The sequence below is a fragment of the Lepisosteus oculatus genome, chromosome 13, assembly GCF_040954835.1.
Source record: "Lepisosteus oculatus isolate fLepOcu1 chromosome 13, fLepOcu1.hap2, whole genome shotgun sequence".
NCBI lineage: Eukaryota > Metazoa > Chordata > Actinopteri > Semionotiformes > Lepisosteidae > Lepisosteus > Lepisosteus oculatus.
The window spans coordinates 18,433,668-18,458,877 of record NC_090708.1 but is presented as its reverse complement, the minus strand read 5'-3'; the positions used below and the strand labels follow the sequence as shown (position 1 = coordinate 18,458,877).

General features: G+C 40.4%; 1 protein-coding gene across 4 annotated transcripts in view; it reads left to right on the top strand.

Moving 5' to 3' along the window:
* LOC102690024 (chloride channel protein 2) overlaps positions 1-20,157 on the top strand; it is a 273,605-nt gene extending 253,448 nt beyond the window's left edge. For all 4 annotated transcript variants that reach the window (XM_069197305.1, XM_015361712.2, XM_069197306.1 and 1 more), the window contains 3 exons: positions 5,423-5,527; positions 8,113-8,199; positions 12,049-20,157. In XM_069197305.1, the coding sequence (XP_069053406.1) occupies positions 5,423-5,527; positions 8,113-8,199; positions 12,049-12,243 (387 nt within the window). In that variant the 3' untranslated portion in view covers positions 12,244-20,157. The remainder of the gene's footprint in view (positions 1-5,422; positions 5,528-8,112; positions 8,200-12,048) is intronic.
* Positions 20,158-25,210: the final 5,053 nt, after the last annotated feature.

Genomic DNA, 25,210 nt, shown 5'->3' with positions numbered 1-25,210 from the left:
AAAGGAGATGGTGCTCCACAGGAGAATAAAATTGCAGTGTATATGTCTTTAATTCCCTTTCTATGAAGGCATGCTTTCTCAAGTGAAAGGACTCCATCGTTATCATTAATAATTTATATGATATAGAATTATTGCATAGTATATATAATGATGTATATATCAGAGGACTAAATTTTTTTCAGGTATGTATACAGAGATGTCATCTGTCATCTGTTGTATACAGGAAAACAAGTAAGTTTTCACAATTACACTTGCGTGCAACAAAGAGTTGTAATGTTTTCGTCCTCATGGAAACCATCTCCTACAGAAAACATGCTAACCTGGGTTTCTGTATTTTAGTAGAAAACAGTAGTAGAAAGTTTACTGCAGGAGACAGCACAGAATTAACGGAGTGGAAGTGCCCAGAAGAGGGCAGTACAGAGCAGCTCGGGTGTCGTCCAGAGCAGCCTCTCTTGCTGTTCTTATGGGTCAGGGGGATATGGGTTAGTCTGTGAGTGCAGGTGGCCAGGGCTGGGATTTTGTCATGCAATGTTCCAAAGGACTAAGGCTCTCTGTACTGTGAGCTCTTCTCCTCCTCCAATCTCTTTCTTTGTCTCGTTAAAACATTATCGTTCTCTGCTTTTCACCCATGCACCCCCACTTCCATCTTTCCCTCTCTCCCTCTTTGTCTCTGGATGTGTTAGGGACATTGGATAGGGAGAGCCAGTGGAGATCATGGGAGAGCAGCCATGAGTACTTAATAGCCTCACTGGCCTGCTTTCACGCAGTGCTTGCTGTGCCAGTTCTACCTCTCGTGCCTGTTGTGAGCTAGCACAGCCACTGATTCCAGTAACAGCACACTCAACACAGCACACACGTCTCAGCGTGTAAATAAATAACCCTCTGTGTAATGCAGTTTGCATTGATACTCATTTAGCACATTGATAACATTAATTTGTTGTCTTTTCATCACTGTTGCTTTTCATTAATGCCAGTCATTTAGCACATTTAGTCACAGACCACAAACTAATGTGTCTGTGGGAGGATGGAGATAGGGAAGGCATTGGTAATTCATTGGGATTTATGGAAGTTATGGTAGAAGTTGGTAGAAGTCAATCCTGAAGATGCAGGATTTATTTACTTTAACCTGTTTGTTAATGGCAATCTCCTGAGACCAGAAATCATTCTTGCTGGTCTTCTTCAAACTCTAAAGCTATGATATCATATTTAAAATATAGTGACCAAACCAAAGCACAATATTCTAAATGACATTTTACGAATGCATTGTAAAGCTTCAGCATAATTTTCCTGGATTTAAAAATTCAGGAAACACACATACAGTACTGTATAACGCTCTTTGTTATATAGCCTACCATTCTGTTTGCTTTGTTATTGTCTTGATGGGAACATATAATAATCTAAATAAACACCAGATACGTCTTGTTTGTAGCTTCCTGCAGCTCAGAATCACCTATATAATATTACTGCCTGTCCGTACCTGCAGCATGCGCTTAAATTTAATTTGCCATGCATTCGCCCAATACATGATTTGTCATTAAGTAATTTTCTTGCCGCTGTTTTTTACTCCTACCATCTACATCTACGTTAACTAGTTTACTAACTAGAATCTGAATTCTTCCTATAAATCAGAAAAAAGAAACTTTATAATAAATAGGGTTCTTATGGTACACCACTGCTTATAGCCCAGTTAGGGTTATGCCTCTTAGTTTTAAGTCTCATTTGAAGGACAGCACCTTTTTACAGTATAGTGTTCCCGTCACTATACTGGGTATTAGGACCCACACTGACCTACTGGCACCACTAACACCTCTTCCAGCAGCAACGTTAGTTTTTCCCCGGAGTCTCCCACCCAGGTACTGGCCAGGCTCACACCTGCTGAGCTTCAGTTGGCTACCGGCTGTGAGATGCAGGGTGATATCCCTGCAGGAATACTATAGGTTAATACCGACATAAGTTAAGATCACTTTATTGGCCATATACAATTTCTTGCATTAGGAATTCATCTTTTCGCATACCCCAGCTGCTCCAGGGATGCTGTACAATGTCTGACCCTGCGCTCTGACCCCAGCTTGCTCTCCATGAGACACAGACACACAGACAGGGAGAGAAGCTTGGGGTCAGAGCGCAGGGTCAGACATTGTACAGCATCCCTGGAGCAGCTGGGTTTAAGGGTCTTGCTCAGGGGCCCAACAGAGTAGGATTCCTCTGCCGGCCACGGGATTTGAACCGGCAACCTTCCAGCCACAGGTGCAAATCCTTAGCCACAGTGCCACCACTCTGCCTGAAAGACATACTGTAGGTTGTATGTGTGTTTATGTCTGTGTGTCAGCCCTGCAATGGACTGGCATCTCATCCAAGGTGTATCCCAGCTTATGCCCGTTGCTCTGGCTCCCCCACGACCCTGTATTGGATAAAGCAGTTACACAGTTAGAAAGAGTTGCTACAGTATACATTAACCAAGAAAACACTCATCATTGTGCTGGTGTGGTGAAGCATTTATGATCTCAGCTCACTTGCATAAAGAAACACAGGTTCTGTCTAGAGGGACGTTATTAAAATGTGCAAATGCAGAAACTTCAGGATTGCAGCCATTGTTTCTGTTGTTAATCGATATGCTCATTTGGCACTAGAAACGATTAAAAACAAGCAGGGCCAGGAGGAATAAAAGTAAAAAATTAGAGCTTGCAGCCATGGTTACAATTTCATACAGTGGTGCACATCGTGCAGTCCCTTCTTCCACACTGTTCTCCTGAAATGGCACTGTGCTCTATTCATCCCACCTTTCCTCCCCATCCTAAATTACAACACTGCAATATACATGTGCACACTGTTAATGGGATATTTAATTATTTGTTTTCCCTAAATCATTCTCACTGTTGTAATGTGAACTTCACTTTTCTGGGAGCAAAAGGTCAGAATATGCACATTATCTGTGGCGGGGAGGTGTATTGATTTCATATCTGCAGAATAATTTGTCACAGTTTATGAAATGTTCAGAGTTTATCAGTCCTGACAGCTCACAAATGCACATCTATTGGCCTCCCGTACTGGTAGGGGAAACAGATGATATTAAACTGGGGAAGTGGCTCTGTAAATCAATTCTGGCTTTAGCTAACTATATTTTAGACCAGTTCAGCTTTTCTCATTATTACTTTAGTTCAACTGTCAGTCAGAAAACAGAAAATACAAAACAATTTTTAATACCAAGTTTTATACAAGCAAACCGATTTAGTTTAAGTGGCCATAAACCCCTGTGGTATAAGAAAGTGACTGCACTATTAAACTAGAGCTGGGAGTAAAGGCATAAAAGTGTTGAGTTTTCTTATCTCTGGGCCTCAGGACCTGAGTGTCTAGTGGCTTTATTTGCTCACATGCTAATTGAACCTTTAATTGAAGCAAATTGCGTGCTTCATCTGACATTTTTTACTTTTTCTGATCATAGGATGCAGTATTTTCCTGGGAGAGTCCCTGGATGCATTTCAAAAGTGTAGCTTCTTCCAGGTCCCTTAAATCCTTTCTTTGCAGAAATCCACCTGGTTTTAAGCCCCAAGTGTGCTTCCTCTTGATTTCCATGAGTTCCTAAAGGCTTTCTTTCAGGTTGGCCTGGATAGCGCCTTTTAAGATTTTAAATACTTGTATCAAATCCCCTTGACCGTCTCAAACAGATTTTACACTAACTTGAAAATGTTGTCTTTAAAGAAGCTGAAAACAAATATAAAACAGGGTATAATTCAGCCAAACTTGAATGAATTACTGTACTGTATAAGGTGAAAGATCATACTGTAGTTTGGGTTGACAATTACAGCAAAGTGATTCACATGTGTGATTTAGTCACCGGGCACCGGTGTGTCAGTGGTTAAGACTGAGGGACTGGGAGCTGTGTGTGTGTCAGCGGTTAAGACTGAGGGACTGGGAGCTGTGTGTGTGTCAGTGGTTAAGAGCTCTGTGTGTGTAAGTAGCTAAAACTACTTAGTGTTCTGCTGTGTTGCCCAAAATATACTGAAAGAGCTCAATTTTCCCACTGAGGTTCCATGTTAACAGCACAATTACTTTAAAAAAATACTGTTTCTTAATTTTGTACTTAGGACTCTGCTGGAAGCACATCAAATTATATATCTTATTTGTATAACACAGCAAAAGCAGCTAGAAGTTTTAAGGTGGACTATCTTATTGATGACTGACTCAAAGAAACTGTTTTGTCAGACAGCAGTCTGTGAACCATGCTACAGAGTGACAGACGTGATTAGGTGATGATAGGAGACGGAGTTGTTTTTTTAATTTCTGGTTATCACTCAACCGATAAAAGACAAACTTCTTGAAACCTTTTATTTTATCTGTAATGTAATGGGCAATGTTACTATGCTACCGGAATATTCTACAGTAACTCTCTCCCTGCTCCTGATGGGCATGCCCTTACTCTCTCAGCCCTGCTCCATTCAACATAGACACCCCTGGGGAGAAATCACTCTCCTTCACTCCACTGCACATTTGACCTCCTCCAGCTTGTCATGAAATCAGTGGCTAAAGGGCTGGACACGGACATACAAAAGTGCAAGATACAGGTCGGGCAGGGAGTTTGTGCTTTCATACAGGGGATAAAGAGCAGCTGGCATTTGGCGTTTTGTGTGCATTTCCAGCAACATGCTTCTTTTTAATGCTAAGGGCAATTTTCCAGTATGCATGACCTTCCTGTCCACTGCTTTTGGTTTCTTGGCGTCGTGGTGAGTGTATGCTCATGACTTTTTCTTTTAACATTCAGAGGAATCCCTAAATATGGCGACTGTTCAGTGCTCAATCAGTTAATGAAAAGGTTAGTTGTATGTTGAAAACGAAGAGGTTAAATTTCACATTTCAGCTGAATACTTCAGCTGAATACTGAATACTTTGTACTGCTTGCTTCCTTTTGCTGAATATACAGTTTTGTTACCCTTATTTGTTTTACTTTAAGGTTTATAAGAAAGAAAAAAATCTTCCAACCCAACAAACCAGAATGACAGAAAATGCACCAAGCCTGGGCTGTGGCTAAGGGCTTTCAGGATGGTGAAAAAAACTGAACTGTTTGTGAACAGAACTTTTGGTGCAGATCTGGTGATATGAAGAGAATATTGACAATATTAACAGTAAATGGTTAGAGATACATTGAAGCGAGATTATAGGATGTGCATGAAATTGGATTCATACTGTGTTAAGTAGTAAAATAGCCAGGAGCTTAGGAGCTGTCTTCTCACAGACACGCCCAGTGAGGCCAGCTCTCTGCTTGCAGGGTGTTCTTTCACCTCTGCACCTGGCCGCTGGTGATTTGTGTTCTGAGCTCCCCAGGACAGGTTTAAAATCCTTCTTGGAATAACCCCGCTGTTCTCTGAATGCTGGTATGGATGGTCTCTGCGTAGCATTCTTACCTTCCCCTGTCCTGCTGTTCCAGATTGCTGAGTGGGAGGAGAGGCAGCTAGATGAGCAGGTCAACTTCAACAACTGCAAAATCGACCCTGCCCCCTTCCAGCTAGTGGAGCGGACCTCTCTGCACAAGGTAGGTCCTTCCCCGTGTCTGAGCCCTCCTCCTCCCCAGGGTCTGTCATTGTTACAAATAGCTAAAGTATTGCCTTCATTCATATCGATGCACTAACCAAGACATGATCTGTTTGAAAAAACAAATGCAAGTGTCCCTGTGTTTGAGTGGCATTTGCTTCTTGTTTTAGTAAGGCACTTCAGCCCCTGCAAGATATACAGCTAAAAACTGGTACGAAGACTACGTTTTGCTATTTCTCTACACTGTAACATCATGGGTCTGTGCTATGGTACCACTTCCAGATACAGGACTAAGGCAGTTGGCAGCGGTATATTAGCACTCCTCAGAAAGAGGTCAGTGCCCATCCCACATGGGCACTGCGCCTGTTCTGTCAATAAGCCATGCTGGAGAGAGGACACGCCGAAAGCATGTGGAAAAAGAGAGGCTGTCCATGTTTATTTGGAAAAGGCAGGTGACAGGTCTGTCACTGAAGCAGCTAGGGCAACACGTGGTGAAGTGTACTACTGGGTTTGACAGAAGGGTGCTGCTTTCTCTGGCCCTGCCTGTGAAATGTGAATGTGGGCCAGTCCCCCTGAGGTCAGTTGCAGGTTGTCTGTTTTATGGACATCCCTCTCCCCATATTTTGTCTCACTTATAGCCAAGTGTTTGCTAGTGTTGGAGCATCACATGACATTAATGCATCTGCACTAGAGCCAGAGGCACTGAGGCAGTCACATGCTGTGGGAATGCTGTTTATCCCTTTCTGAATTCCTATCATGTAGACCTTGTGGAGAAATACGGGGACAAATATCTACCCTTCCCCTCCCAAACCTCCTGTATTACTCTTTTCTTTCACTCTTTTCCCCTAATGCTTCTCCTTTCTGTTTGTTTACTGCAGCAGCTTTAATGTGCACAATTCATAATATGAGGCGGGCAGCTCTGCCTGCTGTTTAAACCTTTAACACTGGAATCCTGCATGGACAGACAGGGCCATTTATCAATCTCCCATAATAGCATCCCAAATAAAACACTGTTGAATTTCTCCCATGAATATTTTACAGGAAGAGGCTTTTAAGCCAAATGAGTCCTCCAAAAAAGAGTTCCATTAATTTGGTCCTTTTATTTCTTTCCATTTCCATATTTACAGTGCTTAGCAAAAGGTATTCAGACCCTTGCACACTTTTCACATCTTCTCGCTCTAAAACTTGCAGTTGGTACATTTTGAAGGAGCCATCAGTATTTGTTATATGCTCAGCCTACTGCACATAGTACAATGGTAGTAAAAATAGAAAAGTCATGAGTGCATATGTATTCAAACCCTTTTCAGTGGGAAAACTCAATGGATTTTTTTTGCACAAAATTGCCTTAAGGAGCCACAGTAGTTACCTAAATGGTTTCTCTTCAGTGTGCCATAATGGTGTTTTACAAGATTTCTGAACAAAAACACCTGTCTCTATTCAGTGCCTTGGTCAAGTAGTGAATTTCAAGCAAAGAGTCAATCATAAAAGCTAAGGAATTTTCAAAGCAAGGCAGGGATAAAGTTAAAAAAAGGCATAAGGAGATAGAGAAAGGGAATATGAAACATTTTAAGGACATTTAATACCTATTTGATGATGGTGAATTCGATCAGAAAGAGGTTGAAGGAACCCAGACACTGCCTAGATCAAGCTTTCCCTACAATCTGAGTAGTGAAAAAGGCAGCGAACGTTTTTAGTCTGCATGCAATGCTGTTACATTGCATGCATGCAAACCCAACCGTCCCTACTATCAAACATGGTGGCTGCAGCATTATACTACAGTTCGGTTCTCTTAAGCAGGAATTGGGAAGCTTGTCAAGACTGATGGGAAAAATAGGGAAAAGTACAGGAAAATCATAGAGGAAAATTATCTAGCAGTAAGCTACAATGGAGTGTCTTAAGAATAAGAAAGTTACTGTCCTTGAGAAGCCCAATTAAATTTTTAAAATCCATAGAAGGACTTAAAAAATACGGTCCATTAGCAATCACCAAGAAACGTTGATGGAGCAAATCTGGCAAGATGAATGAGAAACGGTTGCACCAAGCTGTTTGGAATGTTGGTACAGACGTGTGTACTCAATATTGAGCTCAAAGGTCTGAAATTTTTTGCATTCAAAATATTTTATTTATTTTATGTGTTGTGGTGGGTAAAGGTTATTCTGCCTGGAACAAAAGACACCTCTATTCATTGCAGTTTGACATCTAAAACATTGCTAATGCTGCTAATAACAGGCTAAAGAAAATTCGGTCTTCTGTCAGAATTGCTCACTCTCTGTTTCCTGCCAGAATAAGGATATGAGCAGAATAAAAGAATTAATCTTTCCTATAAAAACATCTAAACAACTACAAAAACATGTAATCTCTCAGGTGTGGGAAAGCTAATAAGAGATCAGTAATTGTCAAAAGGATCAAGCCACAATGCAGTCTTTTCCGCTTGGTATCTTTCATTCTTGATTCAGGGAATTCAGAGATGAGGATGAAGATTATGTCTGAGATTAATTGCCCATTGCCATGCCAAAGGCTGGTTGGCACCAGTTCAGTTAAGTGCCCACTGTAAAGCCCTTTGTCCTCTGTGCTTTTCTCTCATAGACGCACACAATCTTCTCCCTGCTGGGCCTGGACCATGCATACGTCACCAGTATCGGCAGACTGATCGGAGTGGTGTCCCTAAAGGAGGTAGGAAACTACTGCACAGTGGAGAGAGGGACTGTGCAACACAGTAGTTACCGCATTCTGACCTGATCTTGTCAGATCTCGGAAGCTAAGCAAAGCAGGACTTGGTCAGTACTGGGATGGTAAACGTCTAAAAGAAATCCAGGTTTCTGCAGTAAGTGGTATTGTGCTGGGCCTCTAGGCCAGAAGTTCCAGAACCAGGGCTCCAGTTTGGTGAGCAGTGACAGTGTGTTGTAGGAAGTGGTGTCCATTGGATGAGACATTAAACCAATGTCCTGACTATTTGGTTAGTAAAGATCAAAGAGACAATTTATAAAGGTAGAGGTGTTACTCCAGGTGTCCTGGTTAAATAACACTCTGGGCTTCTCCAGCTTAGACTCCCATCTTACTGTATTTCGAATGGTGATGCATTTTGTCACTTCTCCAATTTGCTATGCTGTTGTGCTTCTGCTGTACATCACCCAGTTTAGTGCTGCACAGTGGTGGATGAAGCACTGTGGGGTCCTTTGGGAAGTAAGCACTTTATAAATGTAGTTCTTATTATTAATGTAGGTTCTAATAAAGGCCTTGTGCAGTCCAGATAGATTGCACAGAGGGTTCTTTAGCTTGGTGATCTCAGGATAACTGCTGTCCTTTTGAGTAAAGTTCAGCGTGGAGTGTTCTGCCTTCTGTGATGAAATGTATTAGTTCAGATCCTGCCTGGAGATGGTCAATTTTGTTTTATCTCAATTAAGTGTGTAGTGGAAATGAATATCCTCAGCTGAAGATCAGAATTGTTTTGCCTTCAGTTTGTTTCCTAGGCTGCTTCTTGCATGCCTCCAGATATAACAGCTGTAAACAGCTCAGCAGCTCGCAGTGCAGAGAGATCAAGCCTGTTCATAGATCAGGCAGCCTCATCCCTCTAGAAATTAACAAACTGCAACTCCCATCCCTTAGGGAACCAGAATGAATTTGCTTTTATCCAAATCTGTAGCCTTCTGGTTTCAATTTGTGGAACAGACAGTAAAAGGAAAGGGATTTTTAATTATAGGCTTGTTTCAAGAACCTCTATATGTTTATGGGAGAAAAAAATGCCATACTTTTTAAATCATCTGGAACATAGCAATTGTTGCTAAGCAAGAAAGAGAAACTCTCTCTGACATTTTCGCTTTTATTGCATGAAGACAAGCAGACAATGTTTGAGTAATTATGCAAAGCAATTTCATTTCATTGAGAAGGCCATGGTTACTTTACAATTGCTCTTTTTGTTGTTGTTAATTATATGTTTGCGCTTATGTGTATGTTTGTGCATGTGTATAAGAGTGGCTCATTATGTTAATATAAAAACAGAGCTAACAGGTTATGAATTTTAATGAACAAGATCAGCTCATTAATTGCCATTGTTGTGAGGTACTTGGGATTTTGTTTTTACTGCCTTTCATGGTACAGAAGATTACAGCGACAGCCCAGACAACTGTTTTGACATGGCTCAGGATCACGGCACTGTGGGTTTGCCTGTGCTTTTTCATTTGAGATCAGGGTAGACCCACCACTAGAGCACTGCCAGTCTTATCGACAGCTTGTACAGAACTAGGGCTTTTTTTCATGGGTTCAGCGTGGATGTGGTCAGAAACGCAACTGGATAAAATCAAGAATCCCTGCCAATTACAAACAGCAGCCTTGACCCGGTACAAGTACAAATCAGAACAGGCACAAACATCTGTACCTCTGCTTTACTTAAAAAACATCAAGCATAGGGCTGATATTTTTACCATGCATTCTGAAGTACGATGGATGACTAATTTGACTATTTTTAGGAGTACTATTTTAATATGTTACAGATTGGTATATAATGTCGGGCTTTTGCCAATGTCATTGTTAGTATTTTACACCTGAGATTAAAATGTATTCTGCATACTCTCCATACTGTATCCTTTCAAGCTGTCCTTTTTATGTGAATGCTTGTTCACACAGTTTCTGAAGAGCAGTATTTTGACATTGTGATACAATAATTCTTCTAATCCAGGAGTGTTCTGAATGGCTGCAGAGTCTCAACTAGACATATTAAATATTAAGCATAATGAAAGACTCACTTCAGTCATGGCATTTCAGTTATCGTACATATCTGAATGGATTTGTTGAATTTGTCCAGTTAATTAAACAATTAAATAACTACCCAGTGATTTAGTGAAGGAGCAAAAGATAACCCTATAGCCCTCCGGGAACTAAATGTGACTCCCACATCTAAACAAGAGTCCTCCTAAGAATTTCAGATTACTGAGATTAATTGGAATGAGAATATGGTTTTGTCATCTTACATTTACTACCTGTTGTCCACCATGTCCTATTACAATATTCCAGGTTTCTGTCAACTAGTAAATCAAGCTTCCGAATGTTTTCTTAATTAGATTTATTGCTTAAGTCTTTTATCTGCTTAATTTTTAAAGAGCTGTCCTCATGATTAACTTTGCACACTCTTTTTTCGCTGACAACAATTAATGCCTCTGGAGACATCTAGATGAAAGAGATATAACTATTTAAGCTTCTCATTTAAAAATGGGAAAAAGTTTACAGCTGTATTAGAAACAAATGTTTTGTGTTCCCTGGAAATCATTCAAACTGTCAGCATTTAAAAAAAAACTTGACTGCTCTTTTGCAGTTCAGCACTGTGGTTTGATATGGCGCTAACATGAAACCCCCTAGAGTTTTTATTTTTTCAGATGATTGGGACAAATCGTTTCTGTATGTACCCTGATATGATCTAGCAGGATCATTCTAATCTTCCACTGCCTCTAGGAATGACACATTACATGTCAAATTTTTACAGATGTCAAAAGACACTATTGTGTCATGTGATGCCACTGGAAATATTGTTTGAAGAGGCACATTTTAAAGGATTGTCTCATTCTCTCACTGAGGGCCGTGCAGGAGGTTGTCCAGAGAAGAAGTGACATTAGGTTGCTGGATGTGCTCTGATATCTATCTGAAGCATCATGATTTTTCAATTGTGCTTCTCAAGACAAATGCATGTGCCTGTTTATCAATCCTTCGAGATAGTAATATAGAACATAAAAACCTGCAGGAATGAATATTTCAATGTTCTTCATAAGGTTGCCATTTCACCTTTAACTGGGGTATTGGTGAGCTGCCCCTGCTTATGAGCCTAAAGTCTCTGAGGGCCCACTTCGGTATTCAAGTTCTGGAGGGGTCAGCACCTGTGCATCAGCATGGTGCCAGTAAACATGTTTTCAACCTGTTAGATTTAGTACCTAAGGTAAAAAAAGAAGAAAGAATGTTTAAAATCACGTTGCAGCACAATGAATAAAAGCCAGATCTGGTACCGTAAGTACAAAAGCTCAAGGGGTGTTTGCATAAAATTCTTGAAATGTGAAATGTAGGCTGTATCTAAATGCATTACCATTCCATGGTATGACAGACAAACTGGTCTTTAAGAAGTCATGTGAATCATGTGAGTAAAGGAGTGGGATGGATTTAGTGTAGTACTTCTTAGCGATGATAATGACTATCTTCTAATAATATTAATGCTGTACATTGTATTGTATATTAAGCACTTTAACTGACAAATTAGCAGATAACTAATTTTTTACTAAATATGTTTCTACATTCACATACTGTGATCATATGTTGCTTTTCTCCTGAAGAAGGATATTAATTGCTTCATGCTTAAATTCCAGTGTCATGGAAAAGAATATCCAAGAACAGCTTAGCTTGTGCTTACCTGATCATAAGAGCTGAACACTTTTTTCTTACCAGATTTCCCAATCTGTGAGCTATAAATTTTGTGGTAGAGACAGCAGCACAGCCCCTCTCACCAACTGTCTTCTTTTTCCTCTCCTCCCCGCCTCCCTGCAGCTGCGCAAGGCCATCGAGGGCTCGGTGACGGTGAAAGGCGTGAAGGTACGCCCTCCGCTGGCCAGCTTCCGGGACAGCGGCACGAGCAGCAGCGAGACTGAGACCACGGAGATCCACAAGCTGTGGGGCCGCCACAAACACGTGTCCCTGCCACGGGAACTGAGCCCCTCCGACACGGAGGAGAAATCGCAGTGAGAGGGGGAGCAACGTCGGCAACTGCACTGACTCCACTTTACTGCACTTGGGAGGAGAGGAGGGAGGCTCGCCTCAGGCAGTCTCTCCTCTCGCCCCCATCCACATACTCCACTGTCAATGACCACAAGAAAAGACGTAAATATAGGCATCCTAGTACAACAGTACAATATGCACATGTATGCTTGTCTGAGTGTAAAGAGAAAATGGATGGAAATATGATTTTTTATCTGGGTGAATGAATAACAGCATCTCTGGACATGGGACTAAGAATTTTAAAGTGGGGAAGAATATCTTTCAGCTTGGGAGGTTTGAGGGTCTGTACTCTTCACCTAAAAGGGTGTATCTGAAGTTCTCCCTTTTTAAAAAAAGCATAATGCATGGTCCTTCTAGGTAGTGTAATCATGCACTGAGTTGGTGACCAGAGACTACAGATACGTGCTGCCGTTTCCTAATGGAGTTGGCAACAATGCCTGGTACTGACCATGCGGGAAACTGCTACCTGTGATCGTAACAATGTCATGTCAAGAATGAGCATGCTGTTATAATGTGTGAGTGAGCATGAGATATTTGGTGTGTAGATTACAGTATTAGCCCTTCTTAGCAGATGCCTCAAGCTGCAACACAGTGAGTGTTTAATTGCAGTTCTGAAGTATGTACCTGGTGGGACGCACTGTACATCATCTCTTAAGATGGCAAAGGGGGGCCAGAACAGTACAGATGGGGGAGCATAAAGCGAATGTCTACATTTCAAATTTATTTCATCTTCAATTTCAATGTTGTTGTTGTTCCAATCCTCAGACCTTGTGCTTGTGAATGCAAAACCCATTTCCGTAAGCTGCTGTTCCATACACAGGAAAGGTGGCTTGTTCTACTTTGTGGCCAGTACCTTAATGAACCTGTAGACTTTCTTGTGCCCATCTGGTGCAGTATGGGGCATTTGCCAAATCCAGTATCCCCCCCCCCCCCCCTCAGCATTGTCCTGTTAATGGCATTAGTATTCAGGGGGATCTCTCTATGCAATCTAAAAGTTCAGGACTTTAGCAAAAAACACATTTACTGCAGAAAGAAGGCATCTTCATTTGTGTGAGCTACATGTTGAATTGTTATTTTAATAAAACTGCTGAGAAACAGTGGGTGCCCATATTAGGGAAAATATTGAGATAATAACCTTTGTGCAATAACCTGATACTGATATCCGTAGTCTGTAACCCTGCAAATGCGTAGTGCAACGAGCCGGAAAAAGATGGTGGTCTGAGATTTAGAGAATTCCCCACTGAAAGACCTTATTGGTCACTGAAGGTTGGGGCTGTAACCAAGCATCTGAGACGCTCACAGTTATTGGACATCCCGGCTAGTTTGCTGTGTGTAGTACTGAAGTCGCTCTTGTCCTGATGTGTCACGTTCACTCTAGTGATCTACAACAAGCAGCATAAGTGGCCTCCAATGTACTAAAGCAGGCATCCGATGAATGTATCTTTAGTGATCTGCAAACTGCAGATATAGCCAGCGATAGCCAATCACCCACTCCAGAATTTAATCAAGCCAAGCGCAGTGTACTTCTTCATGCATAATATTTCTGTAAGTCTTTCAGTCCTTGCATTTTTGACTCCGTTGGCAAATCCCATGCAATGATATGTGCTTGGATTAAGTCTTATTAGATGTCATGAGACCACAAATATAATCAACACCCGTGCCAGGTTATGTACATAAAATGTGCCCCATATTTTTAACAAATGCATAATGTGAAAAAAAGGTTTGGTAACCTCTTTTTTATCCTTTTATAATGTATAGTTTTAATACATTCACAGTACCTAAGAAGTGTTCTTGAATTGCATTTCAGCCATTGCAAGCATACTTGCTCGGAACATCACCTGTTCTGAAAGGTCTTCCAGTGGCTGTGCTGTTTCCAGGTGTCCATACATATCTGCCACAGCAGGCAAGAGCAACACAGTGTTTCTGACCCACCTTGACGAATGTATAAATCTACAGTTAAATGGAGGCCTTGGATTTTTGGATTGAATCAGGTCACGCTGCTGCTGTCTGAAGGAGAACGGCCCCAAAAACCTATTAAAAAGCAACGCACATATCCTCTGCCAAGGACTGTGGTGTATTGTCCTGGAGATGTTGAGCTTTGGGAAGACATCTGCACAAAGTTTTGATGTACCGAGTAAAGGTTCTTCAGATCTAGTCTGTATTTTTCTATCAGTGGAGATCTTTTTTAAATCAGGTTGCAAAGGCTCGTTAAGCAAATCAACAGCCAGAACCTCAACAGTTTTTTGCCTCAATAGATAGCAGCTGCACAGTAAATCCTTGTGTAAGACTTCGCCTTTATGATTAAACACCTTCCTTCCACCTCCCCATTCTCCGTGGTCTTGTGCACTGCTCTTCTGCGGTCCAGCCCTCCCAATATCCTCAAATTGGACAGAAAAACTCTTTCCCACCTGTCACTAGTAAAGACTCAAGCTGTTTGATTTCAGCTGATGCCTGCAGCCCATAGGTTTCTGTGACCTCATATTTACGATAAAGAGCACTTACCATTTTTTTATCAACTTTTACAGCTGAAAGAAAAAAAACAGGCTTAATGTATAATGTAGCAATCTGAGTCTAGGCAAATTCAAAGAGATAATCTGAGAGTGAGACAAGGTATGGTACATTTTAACCTCTAGCCAGCCAACTTAAAGGGCACCTTCCAAGTCTGCCTCTAAAGGAGAGCTCTGAGCTTCAAGGACAGAGGCAGGAGAATAAGTGAAACTGACTCTGTGTCCAATAAGGAGCAGATTGAAACTGGATTCTTTTGCCCTCTGAAGTAGCCCTCACAGTGCTTTAATCTTAACTTGACAAGAACTTTTCTAGTGGTCTTGCACTGTAGCTAGAACTGAGCACAGCATTTGAAAAAGTGGAAGCAATTTAATTTTATGTGATTTGCATACATAATAAAGATTAATTATTTTAATGATGTACAGTAAACAAGTATGTCTACAATTGACTTCTAGAATGCATGTTTAATTGATCCGATCGCTTGTTGTAATGTGAAAAAGCAGCACACCACTTGATCCCACTATATCCAGTTTTTCAGTGGATGAGATCTGAAAGCATCCTCTTTGTTTCCGGTTGGTTCTTTTATGTCTAGTGCGCAGTAAAACCCATTAGCAGGATTGCAGGGGAGCAAAAATCACTCCACTTGGACAGATACCCCTGTTCCTGTAAGGGGCTATTTACCCCCTCTTCCTTGCAGCAAAGTCAGGCACAAAGATGGAAAAAGAACAAATGAAAACCTTAGTGCATAGACAGGAACAGAAAGAGGCAAGATGATGAAATATGTGACTGGAAAGGACCCTAAAACCACAAACACAACCAGCAGAGAGACTGCTTTTGCAGACTGCTGCCCGTTTAGAGCATGCACTGTGCACTGAGGCAATGGTAACTTGTAATCAGTATGCACAGTATAGTATATTGATATGGTCTGCAGTTTCCTTATTGCTGAAGCATGTATTATCAGCAGACATTCTGAGATCCTGGAGTTTGTATTCCTAAGAAGCTTCAGACTAGTTTTGTTGTTTGCATCCTCTTAGCTGATCCGCACTGCATTCTCTGGATTAGAGTCACTTGTATTAGGGAGTGGTGTGAGGGGGCAGAATAAGAACCTGTATTTCTATCACAGATATGGTTTATAACTGCAACATTTAAATGCAATTATGTGCCATCAGTAATTCAATATAATTAAATTTTACATAAGTACGACTTAACACTGTAACAGATCAACATTTTTTTATTTTGGTTATTTCGATGTATGGCAACATCTACCTTTGAATCTGCTGCTGTTGCTGTAACAAACACAGCACAACTTCTCTTATTGTAGGCTGTTCTTAATTTTTTCACTCTTTTATACTGGAAGGCTATTAAATTAGCAGATTTTAATAGCCTTCCAGTGGACTAAATAATCAAGACACCTGCATGTCTGCATGACTTCTGTCTCTAGTGCAGCTTTCTACCTGCTTTTAATTAATAGTTCATTTTGAAGGCAGTTTTCCAGTTAAGATACATATTTTTTTGAGATACGTAATTTTTTATGGGTTGTGGATAGCTAAAAAATGTCCTTCCTGCTGTTTAAAAAAAAACGTTTATATCTGTTCTTTTTTTTTTACTAGCTTTGTTCCGTTTGTATAATATGAGGGCCTCAAATCTTTGTCCTGGAGAGCTCTAGTCCAGTTTGTCTTATAGGTCGCCAGTCTCTGTAGACTGTGAACACCTATGATTTTTTTTTATCAACTAAGCAACTAATCAGTTTAATTGAAAAGACACTGGTCCTTGATGACTGAAGGGTATTTGGACTTTGGCCCCGAATATCTCTAAAATTTCTTAAGAAATCACCTGCTGAATTGATTAGAAGGAACATATTCTAGGTCTTCATAAATTGGTCATTTAATGCTCACCTACTATAGTGTACTCACTGGTCTGAGGGCTCTGCAGGATCAGTGCTGCAGCCTCTGGGATAATATTTATCACAGTAGCGAAGCAGTACTGGGCTGCTGACTCAAGTTTATGTGAATACGGGGCTGTTGCTGACCATCATTCTCATTGTTGGCTGTCATTAGGAATCGCAATTAATATTTATGTCATTATTTTCAAGCATTGCCAACAGCAGAGACAAAGCAGAATGAGTGTTGGTGGTTGGTGGTCCATCCAACATTTTCACTTTGCATTTACTGTGGAGGGTGACAGGATATGGCTTTTTCAACCTCACGTGGGATCTTGTCTAAAGTTTAGTTTCTTTTAGTTCTGATTGTATTAGGATTTGACATGGGAATATTTCCAGCTTGCTTTTCAGTCAAAGTCAAGGTTTGCCCCATATTGGGGTGACCATAAGTCATTACTCTATGTGTGACTAGGACTTTAACACAGAGTGCAATCTGGTTTGACCTTATGCAGAACTAAAAGGAAAAGTTTACTGTCTGAGTGATGACATCCTGTTTTCGCTAACAAATTTGTGAATGGCTACATTTGAGCTAAGATGATGGAATGATTTTAGATATTAAAGGGAGGGAAAAGTCTGCTTGTTGTACACACTGCATGGATTCATATTTGGACTCTTTGACACCTGTCAAATCCAGCCTGGGCAGAACTACACAAAATCTACATTTGAATGCTACAATACTCCGAGCACCCTGAGCTGCCCATTCAAACATCCGGTCCTATTATCCTTTTACACAGCTGATTGATCCATTTCAGGCCTTCCAGTCTACTTTAAAGCACGTTGCCCTGTGTTCAGATGGATGGTACATATTGTGTACTAGCCTGCGTTTGGGCAAAACCTGAAATGGAAATAACTTCTGATCCATTTCCCTGGACCAGCAGATCCAGAGTGAAAGGTGGATTGTCAAGAGTGCTGCACTAGAGGCAGACTGGTGTCTCTGTCATTTAGGCTGAGCCGAAAAAAGCCTTTCTAAGCTGAACAGATCTTTTCTCTACCCGGCAGTATCTCTGCTCATGCTGTCCTGTGATTGCCTGCACACATCCAGTGCTCCTTCCCTTGTGAGCCCTGCTTAAAGGCCATGCAGCCATCTCTCCAGATCACATTCCTGATTCCTCTGGCCCCCAACACCACTCCCCCCATCTACGCATTTGGAAGAAGAACAGTGTACAATTCAGGCTATATACACTGTGACGTTATTTTTTTGGTTCTTAACTGGGGAAATATCCCTTCCCTTCTTCTCTTGACCTTGCATGGCAGAGCATGACAATAGACTACTGCTAACAAGCCTCTAACAAAGGCTGCGTCTCTGTGTCTCTTACTGTATGTCATCTTATGTTTCCATTATTCACCAAAACATTTTACGCAACATTTGAAACATTTGCCATTTTATATTAATGTTGACAGCTATTCTTGTTGTTATTACTAGTTATAGTTTTGTATTACTGTTTTTTAATTGAAATATAATTATTGATTAGGAGTTACTACCCCTCCTTTTTAACCACAATAAGCTTTAATTGTTATACTTTGGATAATGATTAAATAAGTATTGCTATACTTCTTTAATTGTTATACTTTGGAGGGGGGTTGCTGTAATAAGCAGTATATGACACTAAAAGGTTTACAATTTTTAATCTATTAAACATATCATTGTAAGACTGTAAGTAACATCCATTTAATTTATATCATACTGTAAGTGGAAGATTGTTTGTATTATTTAAAGTGTTTATCATGCCTAAAGAAGAAAAAGACAGATGAGCAAAGCTGTGGATCCAGAATTTCTCAGAAAGATATTTGGCAGATCCTCCTGGAGAAAGTGGCATTGCAGTGCGAGTAAAGACAGCTTCCGTTTTGAGGTCTGAGCACTACTTCAGTGTTTGTGTCCCAATGCACTGTAAGATCCTGCCATGCTATTCTCCTCTCTGTATCCTGCTGGAACAGGAACATTTCTCTTGCACAACTCTGCCACAGTTATAATACACGGCCCAATAACAAGAGCGATGGCAAGGAGTTTATCAATTTAGAGATTACAGTTGATTATGAGCTTCTTATAAAGATCATATTACTGTTCAGTAATGAACGTTTAGAAAGAGGTTTTTTTCTTATAAATGTTATTGGTTCCAACAGCTAATAAGCACAGTAATAATGTTAATTAATTGTTTAGAATTCCTCATGACAGGTGACCATGAATTCAGTGGTACTTAAAAATAACTTTTAACAGAGTTCATCACCTTCGTAGAGGTGCACTCAGGCCTGATCCAGTCTTCCTACAGTTATTAGTTCAGAGCCCTCAAAAGTATTAAAGCAAACCCAGTGTTCTTCTAACAGGACGTTTTAAAGGGTGAGAGGTTTGCTTTAGGAATGTCGGAGCTGAACTGGAATTTATACTGGAAATCACTGTGGCCTGCGGACTGGGCAAGAGAAGTGTTGTGACAGTGCAGGTCAGTCCTACTGCAGGACATCGCTGGACATTATACCTCATTTCCCTGAACCAGTCCTAAAGGACCACAGGATCTCCCAGTGCTTAATCCTTTTGAACTGTTAACTGGATTAATGATTCACTTTTACTGAACCTGCCAGTCTGAAGCAGGGGACTATCTTACCTGCTGATTTGTGGCTACTTGGATCAGAGCTGGGAAAAGCTGCTTTATCTTTGAGGCTAATGAACTCCTAACAGAGGCCTATTGTATGTTCAGACCTACCCGTTTGCTAACTACAGATGCTTGCATAGCTGGGGGTCTTCAGGTTGCATAGTGAAAAGGAAGTGTCTTCAAGCACTAGTTCTGAGGACTGCAGCTAGTGAGCAGGTGAATTTGGTTAAATGCAGGCCAGGTCATCAGCCCCACTCTCACTGCTGCAGTGTGGACTTCTATTAGAAATCAGTGGCCAGGAGATTATATATATGCAACACTGGACTTTAATTGGATGTTTAACAACACTTTCTGATTAAAAGACCTTATATGATATTTTTTCCATGCCTTCTGCTTTGTTTGTTAGCAGATTTAAAAGGGCAAGGTGCATAGTTTGTTTTATAATTTAATCAAACAAAGATATTGATTGTGATCATTTGAATGATTTATTAAAAAGTGCAATAACTTATTACTCATCTCATTTTTATAACAAGATTTAATCTTATGACTTGACAGGAATGCAAATAACATTATTTTTATAAAGAAATCAAGTATATCGAATGTAAAAAAAAAACATACTGTATATGTATCTAGTTTAAAGAATTGTTAAATCTAAGCCTTATTCTGTCCCTTTCTCATTATTGATCATCTGCTGTATTGTTTTAAATGTTTAACCAGTGCCAATGTATGTATATACTGTACATGAAAGAAGTGACAAAATCTTGGGGAAAAGAGAGATTAACAAATTTACTATTATTTTTCAGAGAACAAAAACATTTTGTATAATGGGAAATAAAATTTTAACAAACGTTGTATTGTCATCCAATATTATTTTCACTGTTTTTATTTTACTTCCTAAAATGTCTTCACAAAGCAGTGCTGTCAAGTAAACTGATCCTGGGCTCTGCCATCTTAAAAGTAATATTACTAAACCAAACACAAACCTGAACATACCTAGACCCAAAAACATCAAAGGCAAAGTTCTTTAGTCACCGCCTTATGAAGCCACCAAGCCATTTTTATTTCCATATACTGTTATGAGTTAAAATATTGGTTTAATTACTGAAAAGGTAACTAAGATTAATCACTATTTGAAGTCATCCATAAAACCTGAAAACTGGAGCCCTCCCACTGAAATGACAACTATGCTTCTGCACTAGTCTTAACATTTTAACAGTGTAAACTGTGAGAACTGCATAGTTCCAGGACGTTCTGGCATTCACACTTTTAACATAGCATTAGAATAGAGCAGGGCAGACTTGTTGCACTGTGGTTAGCATTGCTGCCTCGCAGTGCTGGGGCCTTGGGTTCAATTTCAGACTTGAGTTTCTCTCTGTGTGGAATTTCCTCCCACAGTCCAAAGACATACTGTTAGGTTAATTGTCTTCTGGGATAATTCACCCTGGGGTGAGTTTGCTTGTTTGTGTCCGTCTGTTCTGCGGTGGTCTAACCATGCCCCTGTTACTTGCCCCGTGATCCTGAATTGGAAGAAATGGTTAGAAAATGGATGGAAGGGTGGAATTGAGCAGGGAGGGATCATCTGCAGCATTTGATGTGTTCTCATTTATAAATCTAGTGGAAAAACTTAATTTAAAAAAATCACTTTCACAGTAGTGCATGCATAAGTCAGACGTTTTAATCGTATAGTTATGATGCCAGCACAACTACAGGGGTCTCAGGGAAGCCCAGATGGCCTGCTTAGCAGTGTAATCATCCCTTCATTCTCCCACAGCTAGTCCTTACTGCACAGTGTCCACCTACAGAATACTACAACACTGAAACCCAGAGACCCTCAGTGACCGTAGTCAGTGTAATGTTTTATTCTGATTTTAAGTACAGATGCAGCCGTTCAAAATGCACGGTACAAACCCGTGGTACGGGAAAGCCACCACAGGGCACCGCGGTAAGTAATTGGCTGGCCAAAATGACCGACAGGGCACTCGTGGTGCATTGGTCGGTAGTGAAAAGATTTAATCATTTAATCTCTTTACTGTGCACATTTTAATCCGTTTAGTATTGAATATTTATATGAAATGTTACCACTAAAGGGAAATTTTAGTAGCTGAGCAAAAAAAGAAGAGGAGCATAATGCACCTGAAGGTCATAAACGATATTAATTTAGGGACATAAACATTACTGAATGTAAACTATACTGTGTATGGCTGGTCTTGGTAGTTTAAAGAAAAAATACACACCAGTCTTCCATTTCTCCCTAAACATTTTATGCATGAAAGTTTTATGAAACGGTACCCAAATATGCGATTGCTGTATAGAATGAATTTTAATTTAAATAAATTATTTAACACAAAAATTAAGCTGTTTACATCTTCCAACTGAGAACATAGTCACCCGTTGCTACCCAATGCAGAAACACAGCCTCTAACTAGCAAAGAGAGGACATTAGCTAGACAATATGATAAAGAAATAAATGATTATTTTGTTTCTTTTGCACATTTATTTGAACATTTCCATCGATTGTACAAGCACTTGGAAATGCCCGTTTTCCATGTAAATGGTTCCCTGGTTCCGCACCAAACAAATTTATATTTCTAAATATCACAACATGATTGAATTTGTCATTTTAATAACAATGAATAGTTACCTATGTGTTACAATATAAACATTAATATTGATTTAAATTGCGTTTAAATCGCCTTTATTTAAAACCCATAAATAAAGCAGATTAATTTAATTATTTAAAACTGTATTACAGCAGCACAATGCACAATGCAACGTAAATCGCTATCTTTGTCTTCTGCGTAATAATGTTCACCTCTCTGTCCAGCAAATTAACAATAGTAATAATGTAACGCCCTCGCCTGGTGGTGAGGAAGAAGCGCCCCTAAGCACTCGTAGTACCGCTGGGCATGCTGGGAGTGGTAGCCGGGTAGAGTCTGAGGGTCAGCACGATGACCAGCGGCTGACCCTACCTGTGTAAATAATGTCCTAGTAGTTCTAGTGCCCTGTGTAGTCTTATAAGAGTATAGCGTGTTGTTAAGTAATTACCACCCTAAAGATGTGTACATGTTCCGTCAGTCTCCTCATGTGCGTGTCTATCTTTTGTTTAGTTTTGGGTGGTTGTTAATGAATAAAGCTAGTGCTTGGTTTGTTAATTGCGTCTCCACTGGTCCTTTGTTCTGAAAAGAACCTGTAAACGCTACATTGGTGTCAGAAGCGGGGTGGGATAGCCCTTCACCCGGGACGGCAATTTAAGCGGGAGAGAGTGTAACACGTGGCCGACAGGTACTGTGTAAGAGCTGGCTGACCAGAGCAGGTGACATCACCGCCCTTCCCAGTAATAGCAGGACCACAGCCCCTGGGCTGTAGAGAGATCTCCCTTTAGCTCACCGGGCTGGGTCCCTGTTGAGTGACGCGGGAGTCCCGGGTTCGAGCCCCCAACGGTGGGGGACGGACCTAATGCGACAAGGGCGCCCGCCTGAGCCTCCGTTGCATTACAATAATAATGAACTTTATTGTATATGGCGCCTTTAAAGGTGGCTCCTCAAAGCACTTTACCGATGCACTGCAAGTACAACCCCCCTCTCTGCGGGAGTGCTGGCTGTGATGAATTAAACCGGTTTCACAGGTATTTTCAAAGTAGAAGGGGGCGAGATTTCCAGCGAAATAGACCTCCCCCCCTCCAAAACCACCCAGTAAGTACAGTACTTACTAGTTAACAAAACTAGGCTCCTCAATGAAATCGCTTTAACCTGCTAATGCGTTGGTGTAATAGTACGGGCGTGGCAAGCTTCTAATGTCAACCCGACTACGGCGAAAGGAACCCTTCTTTCATTGGAACACAATGAACATATTCTAGCCCTAAATGAATTAATAGCCTTTGTCACTAATGAAGCCACTAAATAAAGATGTAAATATAGAAATCTTAAGATTTTTAAAATACATGACTTTGCTAAAATTTATTTAAAAATAAAAATGATTACAAATGCCAGCAGAGTGAGAGAACAGGTGAGGGATTTTACATAAGGGACGGGGCTATGGAAATGAGGTCTATTTGGAAATGTGGAGTTACAGTTCTGGCTGTTTGTGAATTATCGTTGTTGAGTATGGAGTGTTGAGGTATTGATTTTGTGTAATGCTTTATGTTAAAAACTGAAGTGGATTTTGTTTATGATAAAGAGGATAAACTGGGATGGGAGGAGGGTTTGGTTTTGCATAAGGGGCGGGGTTATGATATTTGGAGGAACCGTACGTTGCGTAATCTTGCCTAAAAAGTTCCATGCTCAGGAAATTCCCCCAGTGCCTCCAAATGACTCAGAAACATTGCAAGTCACAGTTTTAAGCATTTTAAAATGATCTGCCATGAATCTTTTATCAAATTTCCAGTTTGTCTTTCTTTTGAAATCTGCTGTTGAATGGCTTATAAAATATTCACATTTTGCGCCATTTACAGGTGCCATTTTGACAATTACCACTGAAGTTGAGCTAAATTTGCCATTTAATTCTTGGTTCCAATGCCAAAAACTAGAGATTAGAGCATACAGAATGAAATTTTCAAACTTTTGATTTTTGACCACTTTTGAATGCGCGCGGATTATCAAAAACGGCAAAATTGGGCCAAATTTTGTTTTCAAGAAAACAACGAAACAACACTTTCCTGCATTTCACATACATCCTAAAGCACAGAAAATGCATCAGAACATGTCTAGCTCTTAAGGAAAGCCTAACCCTAACCCTAGCTTGGGTACTTCCAGACTACCGTACGTTGCTCAATCTTGCCTAAAAAGTTCCATGCTCAGGAAATTCCCCCAGTGCCTCCAAATGACTCAGAAACTTTGCAAGTCACAGTTTTAAGCATTTTAAAATGATGTGCCGTGAATCTTTTTTCAAATTACCAGTTTGTCTTTCTTTTGGAATCTGCTGCTGAAATGGGTTATAAAATGCTCACGTTTTGCGCCATTTACAATGCCATTTTGACAATTACCGCTGAAGTTGAGCTAAATTTGCCATTTCATTCTTGGTTCCAATGCCAAAAACTAGAGATTAGAGCATACAGAATGAAAGTTTCAAACTTTTGATTTTTCACCATTTTTGACAGGCGCGCGCGCGGCTTATCAAAAACGGCAAAATTGGGCCAAATTTCTTTTTCAAGGAAACAACGAGACAACACTTTTCCTGCATTTCACATACATCCTAAAGCACAGCAAATGCATCAGAACATGTCTAGCTCTTGAGGAAAGCCTAACCCTAACCCTAGCTCGGGCACTTCCAGACTACCGTACGTTGCTAAATCTTGCCTAAAAAGCTCCATGCTCAGGAAATTCCCCCAGTGCCTCCAAATGACTCAGAAACATTGCAAGTCACAGTTTTAAGCATTTTAAAATGATCTGCCATGAGTCTTTTTTCAAATTTCCAGTTTGTCTTTCTTTTGGAATCTGCTGCTAAAATGGGTTATAAAATGCTCACGTTTTGCTCCATTTACAGTGCCATTTTGACAATTACCGCTGAAGTTGAGCTAAATTTGCCATTTCATTCTTGGTTCCAATGCCAAAGACTAGAGATTAGAGCATTCAGAATGAAAGTTTCAAACTATTGATTTTTGACCATTTTTGACAGGCGCGCCGCGGCTTATCAAAAACGGCAAAATTGGGCCAAATTTCTTTTTCAAGGAAACAACGAGACAACACTTTTCCTGCATTTCACATACATCCTAAAGCACAGCAAATGCATCAGAACATGTCTAGCTCTTGAGGAAAGCCTAACCCTAACCCTAGCTCGGGCACTTCCAGACTACCGTACGTTGCGTAATCATACCCAAAAAGTTCCATGCTCAAGAAATTCCCCCAGTGTCTCCAAATGACTAAGAAACATTGCAAGTCACAATTTTAAGCATTTTAAAATGATCTGC